Raw genomic sequence first — 17,843 nt, forward strand, 5'->3', positions numbered from 1 at the left:
TATAGAACAAAATCATTTGTAAAATGATTTTTTACCAGTATGTGTATATACTGCTTTCGCTTTTCGATTCGTGCTCTTGCCTTAGAGCGATAAATCGGAGAAAAGTATAATAAAATTGAAGAAAAGTAATCGAAGCTTCGTACAAACGAAGCTGGATCTTCGGGGAGCAGGATTCCCAAAGATTTCGGGGCTTTCGATTTGTTCTCACGTTCGAGAGCACTTCCGCAATGTGCTTTAGATGCTTCGAATACAAAACTATGAAAATACAAAACAGTCCAAGTGACTTTCTAGCAGGTGCCACGTGAAAATCTCTTTCAAGTAGGTCGACGCTCCTGTATATCTCGAATTTTATACCGTCGTTAAAAAGGTATCCTCGTTTCGTTGAGCCAGCAATAAGACACACTGGCACAATTCTAAATTCACCCGAAAAGAGTTGGCCCTTGAACTTGATCGACACTGAAAATCCTAAGATCCTCTAAAGTGGTTCGTTATATACACGCTTAAGCAATTTTCTTATCTGACGAATGAAAAAATCTTCTAGACAGAGTTACACCCAGCCTATATAAATTATTATACCTGTACGTACCATGTGTGCCTCACTCTACCGATTGATCATTGCGAAATTGGTGCTGCACATTCGAAATCTTTGCCCAAGGCTATGTCTGCGTATAATGTCTGTACGCGCAAAATATTGCACGACTGCATGTTCCTAAAAAAAAAAAGAACATCACGCGACACAACAATTAATCAAAGTTTCTTCGCGAGTCCAAAAAACTGAATTAATCGAATTCGTTGGATTCGCGCGTGTGAAAAACGGTGCTTCGGGATGTTGAGGAGGTTCGTTTGATCCTCGCTCCATGACATATATATAGATATGTATATATTCCACAGCGCGAGATTTGACGACGGTGAAAACAATGAGCGACCTTCGTCGTGCACGATAGAAAGCTCAAGAATCTGCTACACTTACCACGCGCGCGATTCCAATAAATTACGCGATAAACGGTGCGTTGAATCAGCCGGTGGATAGTTGCTATACTCTTGAATTTTGCCGAAGCGTCGAGACTCTCGACAAAAACAGACTGAAAGTTTCGTAACGTAAATATCGTTTTCGTTCTCCTTACAACAGTGGTACGTTCGTTAAACGGAGAAATTGCTGAGAATTTACTCGAGACTTACGCTTAACCCACTGACGCGTTAATTATTATCCGTGTTTATATATATATATATAAAGTATTCGGCTAGCTAACAAGTGCAAAACCTTGCTTGGAATCTGGAACATCGCGCTAGCACGGATAGCATGTCAGCTGTAATAATAATCGTGCACGGATAGTATGAGAATTCGTTTAATTGAGAAACTGAAACTCTGTGTAATTATAATCATTTTATTACAAACTTACACGAAACTCCATACACGTCGCTCGCGTCGGAATAATTATCAACGCTGTGGATTGATTAGATCCAATTTATATATGTCTTATTTCTCGAGTTTCTTTTCTACAAAGCGCAATCAAAGTTATTGACGATTAATTATAATAATTCATTATCGGTCGTGATTGTTATATTTCTATATGTGTATATACTGTTAGATTTCTTCCATGTGTAGTGGTGTGCAAGAATGCACCTATGCGCACCTTATAATTATACCGTGGATGCAAGCATCAGGGGTCAGGGACTCCTATCCTTAGTCAGGTTCGATAGATCTGCTTACTAGACCAGTAAACGATGTATCTATACTTCCTCGAATGAGGGAGGAGTGGCCAGATAGAGCTATGAACATTCGGGTGGCCAGACTTTTACACGCTTGAGAAACACTTTCACCGGCTACCAGAACCACGAGAGAAAGTCCGATGCCCTCCGTTGCACCCCTCGAGCGCTCAAATGGACCATAAAAAGGGAAACGATATGAAAAAAAGGGAAACAGCACAGTTTCGTCAAGCGCAAACAATCTTACATTCTCAAGGTCAAACATGGTTTTGTCTTTTTATAGTCCTGCTATTATTTACCTGTGCAATTTCCATGTAGCCGCTCTACATCTGTAATATTGGCTATTTGAAATACTCGTTCCTCTGTGTAATTCTAGACATTGATTGGAGCTGTATAAAAGTCCGTTTCAGTTGGGAAATATTAATCCTATAAATAGATCGTAGTTATTGACATTATGCGGGAAGGAGTAAAGGAAAAATTGTCCAAACATAAACGCACTAAATTTAATATCCTCAATCGTGATATGGCAATTATTACACTTTTAAAGACATATTTTTTTGACAATATGGTACAAAGTCGTTAAGTTTACTGATTCCGCGTTGTACTGTTGAAAAATTGTTTTTAAAATTGTAATAATTGCCATTTCACAATTGAGGATATTTAGGGTTTTTATATTTGGTCAATTTTTCCTATTTATTTTTTGTGTGTATGAGTACCCGACATGAGTTGAAAAAAACGGTAGTATTTCAAGATAAATAATGTTTTGTCATAACTTGCTTGATTTATGAAGAATTCCCTTGTATAAATGAGAAATCAGATCTTTGATCAAAGTTATACAGTTTCTTTATAATATAGCAATGTAGCATGTGAAGTAGTAGATGAACATTTAGAATTTCTCTCTCTCTCTCTCTAATGCATAGGCAATTGTTATAAATGATAGTACGACTTATTATATTTTAATTGAGTTTCATTAACAAGTTAAGAATTCACTCATCATAGCCGTATATGTAATTTAAATATACCTCTTTCTACCGAAACCAGTAATTTTGACTAGTCCGGTAAATCTAGCATTAATATTTATATCTATTAATTTTAAAGCTTGTCAAAAAAAAAAAACTTGTAATTAGTGTTTTTCTCTATTTGTTAGTCTAAAATAAAAAAATAGCTCAACAAAAACTCATTCTGTGAATATATATGTTTTACTGAATGGTCCTCCCTTAACAATGTAATTAATTATAAATGGATAATAAGGCAGAAAGATTAATTTATATAGCTTTGCCAGATAAAGAGGCACGAATTTATGAAAATCACTAACCTGTTAAGAATCTATTTACGTTAGCAAGTAAAACATCGATATGTAATCTTCTAGGAAATACTCTGTCGATAGCTATGCAGGAAACTATCCGTAATTTGCATTAGTATCGTGTGAATTGCTTAAGTATCATAAAAATTGAAAGTTTCGCTTATAAAGGCGTGGCCTTTTCAACTCCTCTGCTACCGAAGCATTTAGCCACATGAGCATTCTGCTATAGAAAAATAGAAAAGATATGTTATTTGTAACATAAAATAAAAAGCGTATTCTTAATAAATATGCTTTAATATTATTTATCACAATGTATTATTAACTTAAAGATAATCCGACTTTTAGCAGTGTTTTCTACGTATCCATAAAACTATTTTTTACTCAAATAAAAAAAATCAGTCGAATTTCAGTTCATTCCCTCCTTGTAATATCGATCAACGATACAGAGAAAGTACATAAATAGTAACAATTATTAACTCACTTTTTTTGATTGTTTTTTTTAAGCAATAATTGTGTTGAACTTCACTGACTTGATTTTATATTGTTTCATATTATAAACTCCTCACTTACATTCCTTTACATTCCAAAAAGTAGTAACAACAGTATAAAACTATTTATTCCACCTAAAACTTTACTAAATCAATCGAGTACAACGGCAGTGCGTTCGAGAAAAGGATGATGACTACTTTGTACAACAAATGTATTATCAACGCAACATATTGAACAATTTTTAACAAAGGCTTCTGACGAAATATATTTAGTTACTAAGGTATTTATATACAATTATCTATATACATCTAACGAAACAAATAGAATTAAAATATAACAAATATCAATAAGAAAAATCTTTGTATTACAGGCGGCTCTAATTTTTGGTGTATGTAGTGCATGCCATGGATGTGAGCTTACAAATATAGCTAGAAACGACATAGAAGAATATTAACATTTTTGTGGTAAATATACATACGTGTAACAAAAAATAGTAAGCCAAGAAAATTTATAATCGAAATAGGCTGTTACTATGTTCTAAACAAATACATTCCTCTTCCTTCCAAAGATGTAGAAACCACAAGGTTCTTTCTAAATTACCAGCAGGGTAAATGACAAAACAGTCAATTGAAAAGAATAAGCTACCCATAATGTATAAACAAACTACAAAGTGAGCGACTTATATTTAATACTACTTATTACCAAAAATTTATATTATAATTTCTTGAAATAAGAACATTTTAATTTTTTACAGCTGAAAGATCCACAGACATACACTAAACATACATTTCATAGAATTTCAGCAACAATAATTACAGATGCTGGTACTAACATAACAACGATAAAGAGACATGGAGGTTGGAGATTTTATACAATAGCAGAGGGTTATGTGGAGCAATTCATAGGAAAAAAAAAAAAAAAAAATAGGTGAACGATAACATAATCTATAATTTTGAATCATTAGACACTAAAGAAAATGTAAACGAAACGTCATCAACAGCGAGGAATAAGAAAATAAAACTTGAAACATCATCCACAATATTAAGTAATATTAATGACAATATAAGGCAGAAAATAGTTAAAAGAAAATAACATTTTAAAGAAAAACAATATCAATCCTACTTAATAACTTAAACGACTATTTGATAACTTTAAAATAATTTAAATGCAATCATATTGTTCTTTGTTTCAATTTTCTTTTAAATAAAGTTTAAACCAAATTTAGCTGTTTTAATATTCAAATGAAATTAACTACTTCCTTGATATATTTTTAAAATCTTTTAAACCGTGATTTTACACATTTACATGCTTCTTTATTTGTTATTTTTGAAATAGTTTATAACAGGATCAGGCGTGTTTATTCATAAAATAGGAAATAACTACTTTTGTTTAAAATAAGCTGTACTCTAACTTTCAACTCTTTATAATTTGTGAATACAATAAAACGCTTAATGTAAAATACTGTTTTTTTGCTTTTCCATATGAGGACTCGCTCCTCCCCTGGTGGGGACTTTGCCCCCTGCATCGTTATTAACGCAACTGACCCTTCGGTCTTGCTAGGGGATTTGGCTCCTTAGATTCCTCTCTCCTTTACCTTACAATAAAATCTTATCGTCTCTTCTTTTTTCTATTTCGCGATTCATCTTTGCTAATACAAATTTCAATACGCAATTGGAAAATGAGCAAATACTAGATTACATAAAAACAAAAGATTTGTTAAATAGCCTTTTATCATCCTTCCTCCAAAACGTATTTACTATTTTTGCACTTCTAACAAAAAGTATCGTGCGTTACACGAGATGAAATTTCCTGTTTACACTCGTAGGATGGCAGCACTTACTGTGCTCGAATCGTAAACTTCACACTCACGTGCAAACGCCAACTTTCAACCCTTGTAACAATATACTATTATAAACTAATGACGCTTCAGTCTGGGTCATGTAGACTCAGAAACTTTTCGAGATCTGGATGTTTTCTTATGTTTAATTGGCTCTGTCGAACCATCATCCGATACAGAAGAGTCTCTTAAAGATTTTCGTCCTCTACCTACATTCCTTTCTTCATTTTCCGATCCGATTGACTCTCTATTAGATTTTCTTCTTTGTCGCTGAGGAATTTGGTTTTGTGCCTCCATAGCCTCACGAAGATGTTTCCGTTTCGCTTCCCAAAACATTTCCTGTCTTTGAGCTATTTCCGGATACCTATCAGAATTCAATTGTTGAATAAAAAATAATACAAAATATTTGTTATGTATTTATGTAATAAAATTACCTCTCTGGAAAGTCTTTACTTGGAGGAATAATCAGTCTCCATCCTTTTTTAGGTTCATGTTTTGCTAAATTACTGAGTATTTCTTTGATTTCTTCAGATGGTAATTTAATGACAGATGCAACAGCTCTTCTATCAACATATTGATTTTCAGTATAACACAGTAACTAGAAAAATTCGATTATTGTAAAATAACGTATTTTCTCTTATTGCTAAGCAATGTTTTAGTTATATTTACAATATAATCCCTGGAGCGACACATAAGTTCAGCAGGAATTCCACTAAATGAAGATATGCTATCTTTAGGATAAATAAGTTCACTATTTACAATCCAATTGCCTTGTATTAACACTGCTACTTGTTGTAAATATTTTAATATTGCAGCTGTATCATATTCTGATGCTAGAATTGAACGCAATTGCCCAAATGACATAATTCTTGCTGCAAAAGAAGGAAAAGTATTTTAATTTGAAAAAACATTGAACTTCTTATTATCACTTACCATCCTTCATAAGTACACGTATTTGCTCTAGTAGTGGTAATGTTCTAATGTAATGTAGAGATGTTATATGGTTTGGAAGATTTGCTTTTGAATGAACTTCTGGTTTTACTGATGGAGCTAATACTTCTAAATATTGATATGGTGCTAAATTTAAAGCATTGACTGTTTCATCAGTTGTAGAGCAAAACATTTCTAATCTTGTCAGCTGTATAACAATTTCATTATTGTAATTATTTCTCTTAAAAAATTTCATCATTATAACTAACCTCTGCTTGAGAGCTATTAGCTGCTGCATAATTTGTATGTATCCATCTTTCTTCCATGCTCTTTTGAGAATGATGCTGAAATGATTGCTCTTGCATCTTTTTTAGAAATTCTGGTTTTTGTCTAGCAAATGTTACATTAACTTGCTTCAGTCCTTCATCTTCTTCAGTAACATCTTAAAAAAAAAAAGGATTGTTAATAATTAATTTTAATATATGTTTTATTATATTTCAAGTTTTTAATTTACCTTCTCCCAAATTTTTTGATTCCTCCCTTACTCGTTTATCACTTTTATCTAGGTAGTTAAACTGAGGACGCATTTGTATAACACCTTTTAATGGTGTTATATGTAATTCCCCATCTTGTAAAACACCTACTGCATAATTTGAACAATGAGGCAATGCACGGGAAGAAGTTAATACAGTTTTATCCATCAGGTGACTAGACAAAAAAATAACTATAGTGTATCACTTATGAAGATTATTTTTATAATTATTGTCCTTTTTAAAGACCGATTTAACATACCTATCAAATACTCTTTCGTCATCATCTTTCTCATTCTTGGATCCATCAGCGTTAATGGCTATTTGCTCACCTTTTTTACCATCATAATTAATACTCTCTGTATCAATTGCTATTTCTAATCTAACTTCTTGGTTTTCAGGTTTAATTGCACTTTTTAAAAAAGTAGCTTTATCATAACCTTCTCGGGCTGGTCTTACAGGGTATTGAAAGATGAATAGTTTATCAGCAAGTGCTTTTGACAAAAAAACTGGAATCTATTATAAATTTTAATTCATTAACTTTTACTTTTAATATTGTTATAAATATAATTATTAAAAGTTATTCTTAACCTAAAAATGCTAGTTTATGTTTACAATTAAACGAGCAGTTTATTATATTTATTTACATACCTCTTTAACCACAGAATCGTCATTTTTATCTATTTCATTCGTGTTAGACATTGTTTTCAAGTAATAAAAAAATCAACACGTTTAAAAAAAGACCACAAGGTAAGTTTAGTTCAGACTTCAGAATAGTTCAGATACTTTAGCGTTAAGGTGTTTGTAGCAGTTTGTAGTGTCTGGAGTTGGAGGCTTGGAATTTGGAGTGTTTGGACACTGAATCCTCAAGTGAAGCGGTCGTTCATTCATATGCAGATTGCAGACTATTGCAGAGAAACTACGCTGTGAAGTTAGTTGGAATGCTTACGAATCAATGTGACACGATATGAAAAGGTAACAGAATTTAAAAAAAAATTTAAATATCTATTGACCGATAACGTGGAATATCATATCATTTTATAAAAATTAACTGAAATGATTTTATAGTTCTTCATCCGACTGCTCACCCCACCACACACAGTATTATTAGCGATTGTAATGGTGTGGGATGGAAAAGAGAGATTAAGAGAGAGGGTTTTTAAAGCATGCGAAAAAGAGATACATATATTACATTCTTGTCTGTAGCTTTATATAAAATTTCTTTTGGATTCAAATTAGGTTCAATAAGTTTGATTCAATTGGACAAATTCAATCCATTGGATATTTTTTCGCGTTTTTTCTTGAAAAAAATTCTTAATTCTTCATCTATAATTCGAAAATCGTCCCAGACGAAAAAACAATTATAATAATAAAAACATCCAAAATAACTATTAAAATTTAACAATAACTAATAAGATTAGAAATATAAAGTCTCGTTCTACACATTTATTCTTAATTTATTTAATGCAATTATTTTACAATCAGGAAACAAAATCATATTTTACATTTCCTGTATTTATTTTTGGAAATTTTACTATGCTATAGCATTATAATACATTACTCAAAAGCTTATATACGTCCAGCAAATGACCCATTAGAAACTTGCTCATCCCACTTTTCATACCAATAACTTGGGCACATTACTTGATAAGCATGTTTAAAGTATTTGCATGCTTCATAACTTTCACCATGTTTCTTACTACACCGGTGGAAATCTAAGTAGTTTTGATAACAGTTCCTAAAATTCAAGAAAGTTATATCAACATATTTTTTCAATAAAAATTTCTATAAAATAGTATAAGTTTTCTTTGCACAAAAGTAAAATTTTGTATTACCTTGTTTGATTAGTGTTAGGAAACCTAGGATCAAACTGTACTGTCTGCTCCCATGAAATTTTATCATCTCCTTTTGGACTCATGATCTATGCAGTAGCTATAACACTGCTTAACATATAAGAAAATTTTTGAAAGTTAAATTGCATTGTTAAGTTTGATTTTATCATAAAACTTAAATTTATCTCTCGCTCTAATTTGCTTGCCTCTTATATCACTATTATTTTAATAATGCTTGTAACATACATAGCGTAAATGGTTTACAGTAGTAATTTTCACTTACAAATATTTTCAGAATTCTATAGTTTAACAACTCTTTTAAAAGTAATCCTTAAATTTGGTTCTCGAATATTAATTAACAACAATTATGCAATGCTTAAATTAAGCATATTAAATTTCTATACAAAATTTTTCAGATATAGAGTTTATATAAACAAGAAAAGAAATTTTAAGAAGTATACAATTTTAAAATAATTACAATCAAGCGCTATTCGAGGACCGTTTATCTATTACAATTACAAAATTAGACTTACAGTAATTGGAAATCAGACAGTCTTAACATACAATGTATAAATATATATAAATATATATACATATATATATATATATATATTTCTATATATATATATATATTTTATAACAGTACTTAAAAGAATTAAAGAGAAACAAAAGAGAAAGAAATGGAAACTTATTTAACCAGTGGTCGAGTATTATCTTCCTCCTGACAACAAACTTCGCGATATTTTTTCACTTCTGCCATATATAATGACCAAGCGTCCTTTGGCTGCTCTACAGCTTGTTCAGTTTTTGGCTTAGCAACCATACCAGTTTTTAAAATTCTTCCCCCCCTTCGTTTTCCCACCATTAATGGAGGTGGAGCTACTGGTTTTTCCTCTAAAATAGAAGTTGTTGGTTTTTCTTGTGGTTGCATTTGTTCTTGCATTTTCTTGAACATCTCCATGAAACTACCATCATTTTTGAAAGCATTAGGCTGAACAGAAACAGATTGTTGCGTTACACCCGTTTCAGCATTTTCGTCAAAATTATCAGATTCGTATGAAGGAGCTCTATGGTGTCGTCTACTATCTCTGTACCTATGCCTATCACGACTTCTATTACGACTTCGACTACGTCTTCTGTCTCGGGAACGTGATCTCCCTCTAGATCTAGATCTTGACCTATCTCGTCTGGAGTGTTTTCTAGACCTATCTCTATCCCTATCTTTGTCTCTGTCACTTGATCTGGAGCGTCGATGTGATCTCACTGGTGAAGATTTAGAAGTGCTACGTCTTTTTCTTCGCCTATCCGGAGATTCATTTCTGGTCGACCTACTGCTCCTATGGTCTGAAGGCGATGGTGAACGTCTAGATGATCTGCTTTTGTAGCTGTCATATGTAGAATAAGTTGAACTATAGATTGGAGGTGATGGTGGCGTAGGTGGGGAGTCTGTGATTGATCTTGTAGTTCTCTCATGCCGCTTAGAGTCCATGGTAACTGCTCAACTGCCTCGGTGAACAGACTGATGGTAACCTACAAGGATAGAAACTACCATCTATAAGTAAAAAGCTCATTTGTATAAATTACGCCTTTATCTGAATGACTTTAAATACAGATTTGCAAGAGACAAACTTAGAGCGAGAGATTATAGTATGTCATAGAATATACAAGGTAATTAGTTTAAATCAAAGCTGAATATATGTTTTACTTCTACAATAAAAATGTAAAGATATTGTTAGATTATGTAATAACTACATCTTAAAGTATATTTCATAAATTCAGCTTTAATTATATATTTTATAAAAAAAAAATATTAATCACTATAGATTAATATTCTATCACATTTTATTTTGCAGGTCAAAATCATTTTTCAAAATTCACCTTTAAAAAATTAAAAATATTAAAATGTGAACAATGATCAGTTGAAATTGTATAAATCATATAAAAATTACTAATAATTAATGTTCTACTCTCTGCAAATGATACTGTTCCAAAAAAATCAATGATTATAAGATTCTAAATGGACAAAAAACAAATTAATTTTATTTTTATCTCGTTTCACACTTTTTTATTAATACAAGAATTTTCACTGTACTGAGATTTTCTCTCTCTCTCTCTCTCTCTCTCTCTCTCTTTGTGACTACATAACAGCTATTTTTAAGATATTTTGACTAAATCATGTCAATCTCACGGTACTTTAAAGAGAGCTTGTAAGATGTATTGTAGCATTTTAAAACATTTCTCATTTGATACAAAAAAAATACACCTGATTTAACAAAATTTTTATATACATCAGTATCAACTGAAAATCATGACACTGTTCTTTATCTTACCAAGATTCATAAATATTATTATTATCCTGCTAAGGATCTGTATATATAATTGCAATTAATATACTGAGTATGCCATTAACATTAAAGATTATTAAACATCTAGCTTAAAAATATGTAAGTTATTGCTATTCAATAATACCTGAATCAGCCTTGTGGATGAAACAAAATGGCCACTAACAAAACTGCTAGAAGATCGTTACGTCACTTGAATCACTAACTAAGTCACTAGAAAGAAAGATCTGCCGAGGGTGGTGTGTTACGCAGAGATGGTAACTCGAGGGAAAACCCTAGTCCCCAACCATGCCTACAAATACAATCTCAGGGCGCGTTCATGGAGACGCTAGCTGTGTTTTATTTAGTTACACTTTTAACACTTTTCTACACTTTCCGTATTTCTGTCTTTGTCCATTGTATAAGTTGACACCTTAATTAAAAAGTGCACAAAGTGTAAAAAGTGTAGCAACTTTTTGCTAAATAAAACACAACTGCTATCAACGCTACTGCGCACACACATTTCAATGGGCGTATTCCACTTAAGGCCAATAACGCCCACAATATATAATACGTGTAACGTGAACTATTACATTATGAGACATTATGAGCGTTTTGGGCCTTAAGTGGAATACGCCCAATCATTTTTAGCGTTGGCAGTGCTAAAAGCGTGCTCCGTGAACGGCATGAACGCGCCTTCAATACACAGGGATAGGCATGGTGGGGGGTTAGGGATTTCCCTCGAGTTACTTACCATCTCTGGTGGTGTTACGGCCCAGCGTTGCCAAGTGTAGTATAATTATACTACCGTAGTATAATTTTCCTATAGCGTAGTATCCTTAGGATACTACGCTACAGTTTCTGTTCCCTGCGGGATCCTACGCTATAGTTTCTGTTCACTGCGGGATCCTACGCTACAGTTTCTGTCCTTGCGGGATACAACCAATGCCAGGTATGGCTTTTTCTAATGTTTCGATGCATTTAGGAACTGCTTTAAAAAGACACCAGCGCTCTTACTATGTAGTACTAATACGCGCGCCTATGTATAACTCATCCTCGCTTATCTCGTATATACACAATGGGAAATTAAATCATATGTAGCTCAGGCATCAGATAGTGTAGTAATGAATTAAATAATATAATTCAACCCGGGAAAGAAAACTATAGTATAATTAACGGGAATCCATATACCGACATTACAGGGCGAAAACTATTTCGCATGCAGCGTCGTCATTTGTTGACGGATTGTAAAGTTATTACAGGTTTTTGGGAATGCCAGAAGCTTATCTACTAAGTTACGTTAGGAAAATTAACAAAAAATGAAAAAAAATTTTTGTTTAAATAAATATATTAACATTATTGAGAAACAACAATTAAATCGCAAAATCCCCCAACGTACTTTACTAGATAATGTTCATACGTTTCCAAAAAGTCCACAAAAATGCAAATCTGTCAAGAAATGACGATGCTGCATGCAAAATAAATAATGGAAGAATTTCGTGTTCGGGAAGTCGCCAACACGAAATTCTTCAATTATTTATTTTGCATGCAGCATCGTCATTTCTTGACAGATTTGCATTTTTGTGGACTTTTTGGAAACGTATGAACATTATCTAGTAAAGTACGTTGGGGGATTTTGCGATTTAAATGTTGTTTCTCAATAATGTTAATATATTTATTTAAACAAAAAATTTTTTTCATTTTTTTTTAATTTTCCTAACGTAACTTAGTAGATAAGCTTCTGGCATTTCCAAAAACCTGTAATAACTTTACAATCCGTCAACAAATGACGACGCTGCATGCGAAATAGTTTTCGCCCTGTAATGTTGGTATATGGATTCCCGTTAAGGTGTGGTGTGCTCTTGGCACTTCTACAAGATTCCCAAAGATCAGAAAATTAATTCGAATCATTTACTAATCGGAAGGGATCTTGTAGAAGTGAGCCCCCCCACCACGACAAGGTGGCACACCGTCGGGGAGGGAGGCGGCGCCGCCTCACCTGAAACAAAAAGAAAACAAAAATATACTTGAAAAAACGAGTATTTAACCCGAAATGTGGAAGGATTTTCAAAGAAAATATTTCCACATTTCAGATTCTAATTAGGAATTTCAAAGACAGACAAAGATATAAATTAATAAAGCATGCTAAAAAAAGTGAATGAATAGAGAAACTAACTAAATTGTTACTTCTTTCCAGCGGTTAGTTGAGAAGCTTCCTCCTCTCGAGCGTGAATGTTAATTCACACAAAGGTCAACCAGATCTTGACTGATACTCTCCTCAGTGACTAATTACCCTTACATTCTTTGTCCCTTGGTGTGGATCCGAGTTGTCACACGAAGAACTACTACGTCGAGGAAACGATTTACACATCAATAAAGATGGACCCCTATTAGGTGAACTTAATGAGCCAACGTCGAGAGTCCACAAGGACAAAGTAAGTAAGGGTTGATAGTCGCTGAAGGAGGATCAGCCCGAGCCAGTTGACACTCGAGAGTCCACTTCTCAATAAACACCTGTACTTGAATTAACAATGAATGAAAATAATAAGATTAAATTTATCTATCCTTGAAATTATTTAAATAAATGTGGACTTAAGTAAACGGACTGGTAATTAAGCCCTACTCGTTGACAGCCTTGTCCTACAAGAGTCCTTCCTAAAACATAAAATAAATTAAACAAGTATGAGAAATAAAAAAATAAATTATTTGCCAGTACGTCCTCTCCCGATGATGTCCCGATTCCAAGTGAGGGTTTGACTTGGTCCAACCCAGGATGGCAATGGCGCATGATTAGTGTTGGATTTATGTCGATATTGGGAAAATGCGGTCACTATCCATGGCTCTCTCCCGCTCCAACTGAAACAGAAAGAAAACAAAAATAAAATTGAAAAAACGAGTATTCAACCCGAAATGTGGAAGGATTTTCAAGGAAAATATTTCCACATTTCAGATTCTAATTGGGAATTTCAAGGACAGACAAAGATATAAATTAATGAAGCATGCTACAAAAAGTGAATGAACAGAGAAGCTAACGAAATTGTTACATCTTTCCAGCGGTTAGTTGAGAAGCTTCCTCCTCTCGAGCGTGAATGTTAATTCACACAAAGGTCGACCAGATCACGGCTGATACTCTCCTCAGTGACTAATAACCCTTACTTTCTTTGTCCCTTGGTGTGGATCCGAGTTGTCACACGAAGAACTACTACGTCGAGGAAACGATTTACACATCAATAAAGATGGACCCCTATTAGGTGAACTTAATGAGCCAACATCGAGAGTCCACAAGGACAAAGTAAGTAAGAGTTGATAGTCACTGAAGGAGGATCAGCCCGAGCCAATTGACACTCGAGAGTCCACTTCTCAATAAACACCTGTACTTGAATTAACAATGAATGAAAGTAATAAAAGTAAATTTGCCTATCCTTGAAATTATTTAAATAAATGTGGACTTAAGTAAACGGAGAGTGTTTACTTCCTACTCCTTGGTAGCCTTGTCCTATAAGCGTCCTTCCTAAAACATAAAATAAATTAAACAAGTATGAGAAATAAGAAAAGAATGTATTTGCCTGTACGTCTTCCTCCAACGACGGCTCGATTCCGAATGATGGTTTGACTCACTCCAACCCAGGACGGCAATGGCGCATGATTGGTGTCGATTCGTTTTGGGTTTATATCGTTATTGGATACGGGGTCACTATCCATGGTCCTCTAGCGCTCGACCTGAAACAAACAAAAAAATTAGAATAAATTTGGAAAAAAACGAGAATTCAACCCGAAATGTGGAAGTATTTTCAAGGAAAATATTCCCACATTTCAGATTCTAATTAGGAATTTCAAAGACAGACAAAGATATAAATTAATAAAGCATGCTACAAAAAGTGAATGAAAACAGAAGCTAACGAAATTGTTACTTCTTTCCAGCGGTTAATTGAAAAGCTTCCTCCTCTCGAGCGTGAATGTTAATTCACACAAAGGTCAACCAGATCATGACTGATACTCTCCTCAGTGACTAATTACCCTTACTTTCTTTGTCCCTTGGTGTGGATCCGAGTTGTCACACGAAGAACTACTACGTCGAGGAAACGATTTACACATCAATAAAGATGGACCCCTATTAGGTGAACTTAATGAGCCAACGTCGAGAGTCCACAAGGACAAAGTAAGTAAGGGTTGATAGTCGCTGAAGGAGGATCAGCCCGAGCCAGTTGACACTCGAGAGTCCACTTCTCAATAAACACCTGTACTTGAATTAACAATGAATGAAAATAATAAGATTAAATTTATCTATCCTTGAAATTATTTAAATAAATGTGGACTTAAGTAAACGGACTGGTAATTAAGCCCTACTCGTTGACAGCCTTGTCCTACAAGAGTCCTTCCTAAAACATAAAATAAATTAAACAAGTATGAGAAATAAAAAAATAAATTATTTGCCAGTACGTCCTCTCCCGATGATGTCCCGATTCCAAGTGAGGGTTTGACTTGGTCCAACCCAGGATGGCAATGGCGCATGATTAGTGTTGGATTTATGTCGATATTGGGAAAATGCGGTCACTATCCATGGCTCTCTCCCGCTCCAACTGAAACAGAAAGAAAACAAAAATAAAATTGAAAAAACGAGTATTCAACCCGAAATGTGGAAGGATTTTCAAGGAAAATATTTCCACATTTCAGATTCTAATTAGGAATTTCAAGGACAGACAAAGATATAAATTAATGAAGCATGCTACAAAAAGTGAATGAACAGAGAAGCTAACGAAATTGTTACATCTTTCCAGCGGTTAGTTGAGAAGCTTCCTCCTCTCGAGCGTGAATGTTAATTCACACAAAGGTCGACCAGATCACGGCTGATACTCTCCTCAGTGACTAATAACCCTTACTTTCTTTGTCCCTTGGTGTGGATCCGAGTTGTCACACGAAGAACTACTACGTCGAGGAAACGATTTACACATCAATAAAGATGGACCCCTATTAGGTGAACTTAATGAGCCAACATCGAGAGTCCACAAGGACAAAGTAAGTAAGAGTTGATAGTCACTGAAGGAGGATCAGCCCGAGCCAGTTGACACTCGAGAGTCCACTTCTCAATAAACACCTGTACTTGAATTAACAATGAATGAAAATAATAAGATTAAATTTATCTATCCTTGAAATTATTTAAATAAATGTGGACTTAAGTAAACGGAGAGTGTTTACTTCCTACTCCTTGGTAGCCTTGTCCTATAAGCGTCCTTCCTAAAACATAAAATAAATTAAACAAGTATGAGAAATAAGAAAAGAATGTATTTGCCTGTACGTCTTCCTCCAACGACGGCTCGATTCCGAATGATGGTTTGACTCACTCCAACCCAGGATGGTAATGGCGCATGATTGGTGTCGATTCGTTATAGGGTTTATGTCGTTATTGGATACGGGGTCACTATCCATGGTCCTCTAGCGCTCGACCTGAAACAAACAAAAAAATTAGAATAAATTTGGAAAAAAACGAGAATTCAACCCGAAATGTGGAAGGATTTTCAAGGAAAATATTCCCACATTTCAGATTCTAATTAGGAATTTCAAAGACAGACAAAGATATAAATTAATAAAGCATGCTACAAAAAGTGAATGAAAACAGAAGCTAACGAAATTGTTACTTCTTTCCAGCGGTTAATTGAAAAGCTTCCTCCTCTCGAGCGTGAATGTTAATTCACACAAAGGACAACCAGATCATGACTGATACTCTCCTCAGTGACTAATTACCCTTACTTTCTTTGTCCCTTGGTGTGGATCCGAGTTGTCACACGAAGAACTACTACGTCGAGGAAACGATTTACACATCAATAAAGATGGACCCCTATTAGGTGAACTTATTGAGCCAACGTCGAGAGTCCACAAGGACAAAGTAAGTAAGGGTTGATAGTCGCTGAAGGAGGATCAGCCCGAGCCAGTTGACACTCGAGAGTCCACTTCTCAATAAACACCTGTACTTGAATTAACAATGAATGAAAATAATAAGATTAAATTTATCTATCCTTGAAATTATTTAAATAAATGTGGACTTAAGTAAACGGACAGGTAATTAAGCCTTACTCGTTGACAGCCTTGCCCTATACTTGTCCCTCTTAAAACTTAAAAAAATTAAGCAAGTATGAAAAGTAGAAAAATAATTAGGATATTTGTCAGTACGTCCTCCTCTGATGACGGTTTGACTCCAAATAATGGTTTGTCTTTCTCCAACTGATGGAGAAAAGGGTACAGGGTTGGTATGAATTCCATATCGAATATATATCGATATTGGACTGTTTTGCCACTAGGAATAGTCCGCTTCCACTCCACCTGAAAATAAGAAATGTTAATAAAATTTGAAAAAACGAGTATTTAACCTGAAATATGGAATGTTTTTCAAACAAAATAATTCCATATTTCATTTTATAATTTGGAATTTCAAGAACTGGCAAAAATGGTATTTAATACGAAGATTCTACCAAAAACATACGATTTTAAAAAAAAAGGGAAAATGGTATTTGATTCTAGTTATTAAATGAGATGCATCTTTCTCTCGAGAGAGTGAATGTTAATTCAATTAAGATGTGCCTTTATTAGTTGAACTGGACGTGTGGGAAGATAGAATCTCCGTGGAAAATGAAGTTGAGGTGATTCCCTTTATTTTAAAAGGAATTAAGAAACCTGAAAATGATACTCTACCTAATACCGAAAACTATAATGACTATCTAATTCACAAAGCTAAAGAGCCTACATATAACGCCAATCTAAACCTAATGAAAAACAGAAAATAAGCGCAAAATAGAAATAGACGATACGGAGGATCTGAAAAACATTAAAAACAAAACAAGAAATGATTTTAACCGAAGAATGGCCAACTGTAACCTACTGATAGGTTTTTGGTCATTC

General features: G+C 33.9%; 2 protein-coding genes across 2 annotated transcripts; both read right to left on the reverse strand.

Moving 5' to 3' along the window:
* Positions 1-3,771: 3,771 nt before the first annotated feature.
* Polr3E (RNA polymerase III subunit E) lies at positions 3,772-8,370 on the reverse strand. The gene is made up of 8 exons (XM_066731768.1): positions 7,448-8,370; positions 7,059-7,312; positions 6,781-6,974; positions 6,536-6,708; positions 6,270-6,474; positions 6,006-6,208; positions 5,771-5,934; positions 3,772-5,700 (listed from the first exon to the last, which is right to left on the reverse strand). Exons 1-8 carry the CDS (start codon positions 7,496-7,498, stop codon positions 5,436-5,438), a joined length of 1,509 nt encoding a protein of 502 aa, XP_066587865.1. The 5' UTR covers positions 7,499-8,370; the 3' UTR covers positions 3,772-5,435.
* A 375-nt stretch (positions 8,371-8,745) lies between these two features.
* LOC136776330 (probable splicing factor, arginine/serine-rich 7) lies at positions 8,746-11,427 on the reverse strand. Its single transcript, XM_066731769.1, has 2 exons — positions 11,098-11,427; positions 8,746-10,158 (listed from the first exon to the last, which is right to left on the reverse strand). The coding sequence occupies exon 2, from the start codon at positions 10,115-10,117 to the stop codon at positions 9,317-9,319; it is 801 nt and encodes a 266-aa protein (XP_066587866.1). The 5' UTR covers positions 10,118-10,158; positions 11,098-11,427; the 3' UTR covers positions 8,746-9,316.
* Between the last annotated feature and the right edge of the window lie 6,416 nt (positions 11,428-17,843).

Source organism: Prorops nasuta, unplaced genomic scaffold (assembly GCF_024137725.1).
Source record: "Prorops nasuta isolate Cenicafe-Biocafe unplaced genomic scaffold, Cenicafe_Pnas_1.2 PNAS00009, whole genome shotgun sequence".
Lineage (NCBI taxonomy): Eukaryota > Metazoa > Arthropoda > Insecta > Hymenoptera > Bethylidae > Prorops > Prorops nasuta.

Bases quoted from the DNA above. Each gene is read 5' to 3' on its own strand.
- Polr3E (XM_066731768.1), bottom strand. From the start codon at position 7,498: ATGTCTAACACGAATGAAATAGATAAAAATGACGATTCTGTGGTTAAA. The intron at 7,313-7,447 runs GTATGTAAATAA...AATTTATAATAG, and splicing joins ACGATTCTGTGGTTAAAGAG to ATTCCAGTTTTTTTGTCAAA. The intron at 5,701-5,770 runs GTAATTTTATTA...GAATTCTGATAG, and splicing joins AGTAAAGACTTTCCAGAGAG to GTATCCGGAAATAGCTCAAA.
- LOC136776330 (XM_066731769.1), bottom strand. From the start codon at position 10,117: ATGGACTCTAAGCGGCATGAGAGAACTACAAGATCAATCACAGACTCC.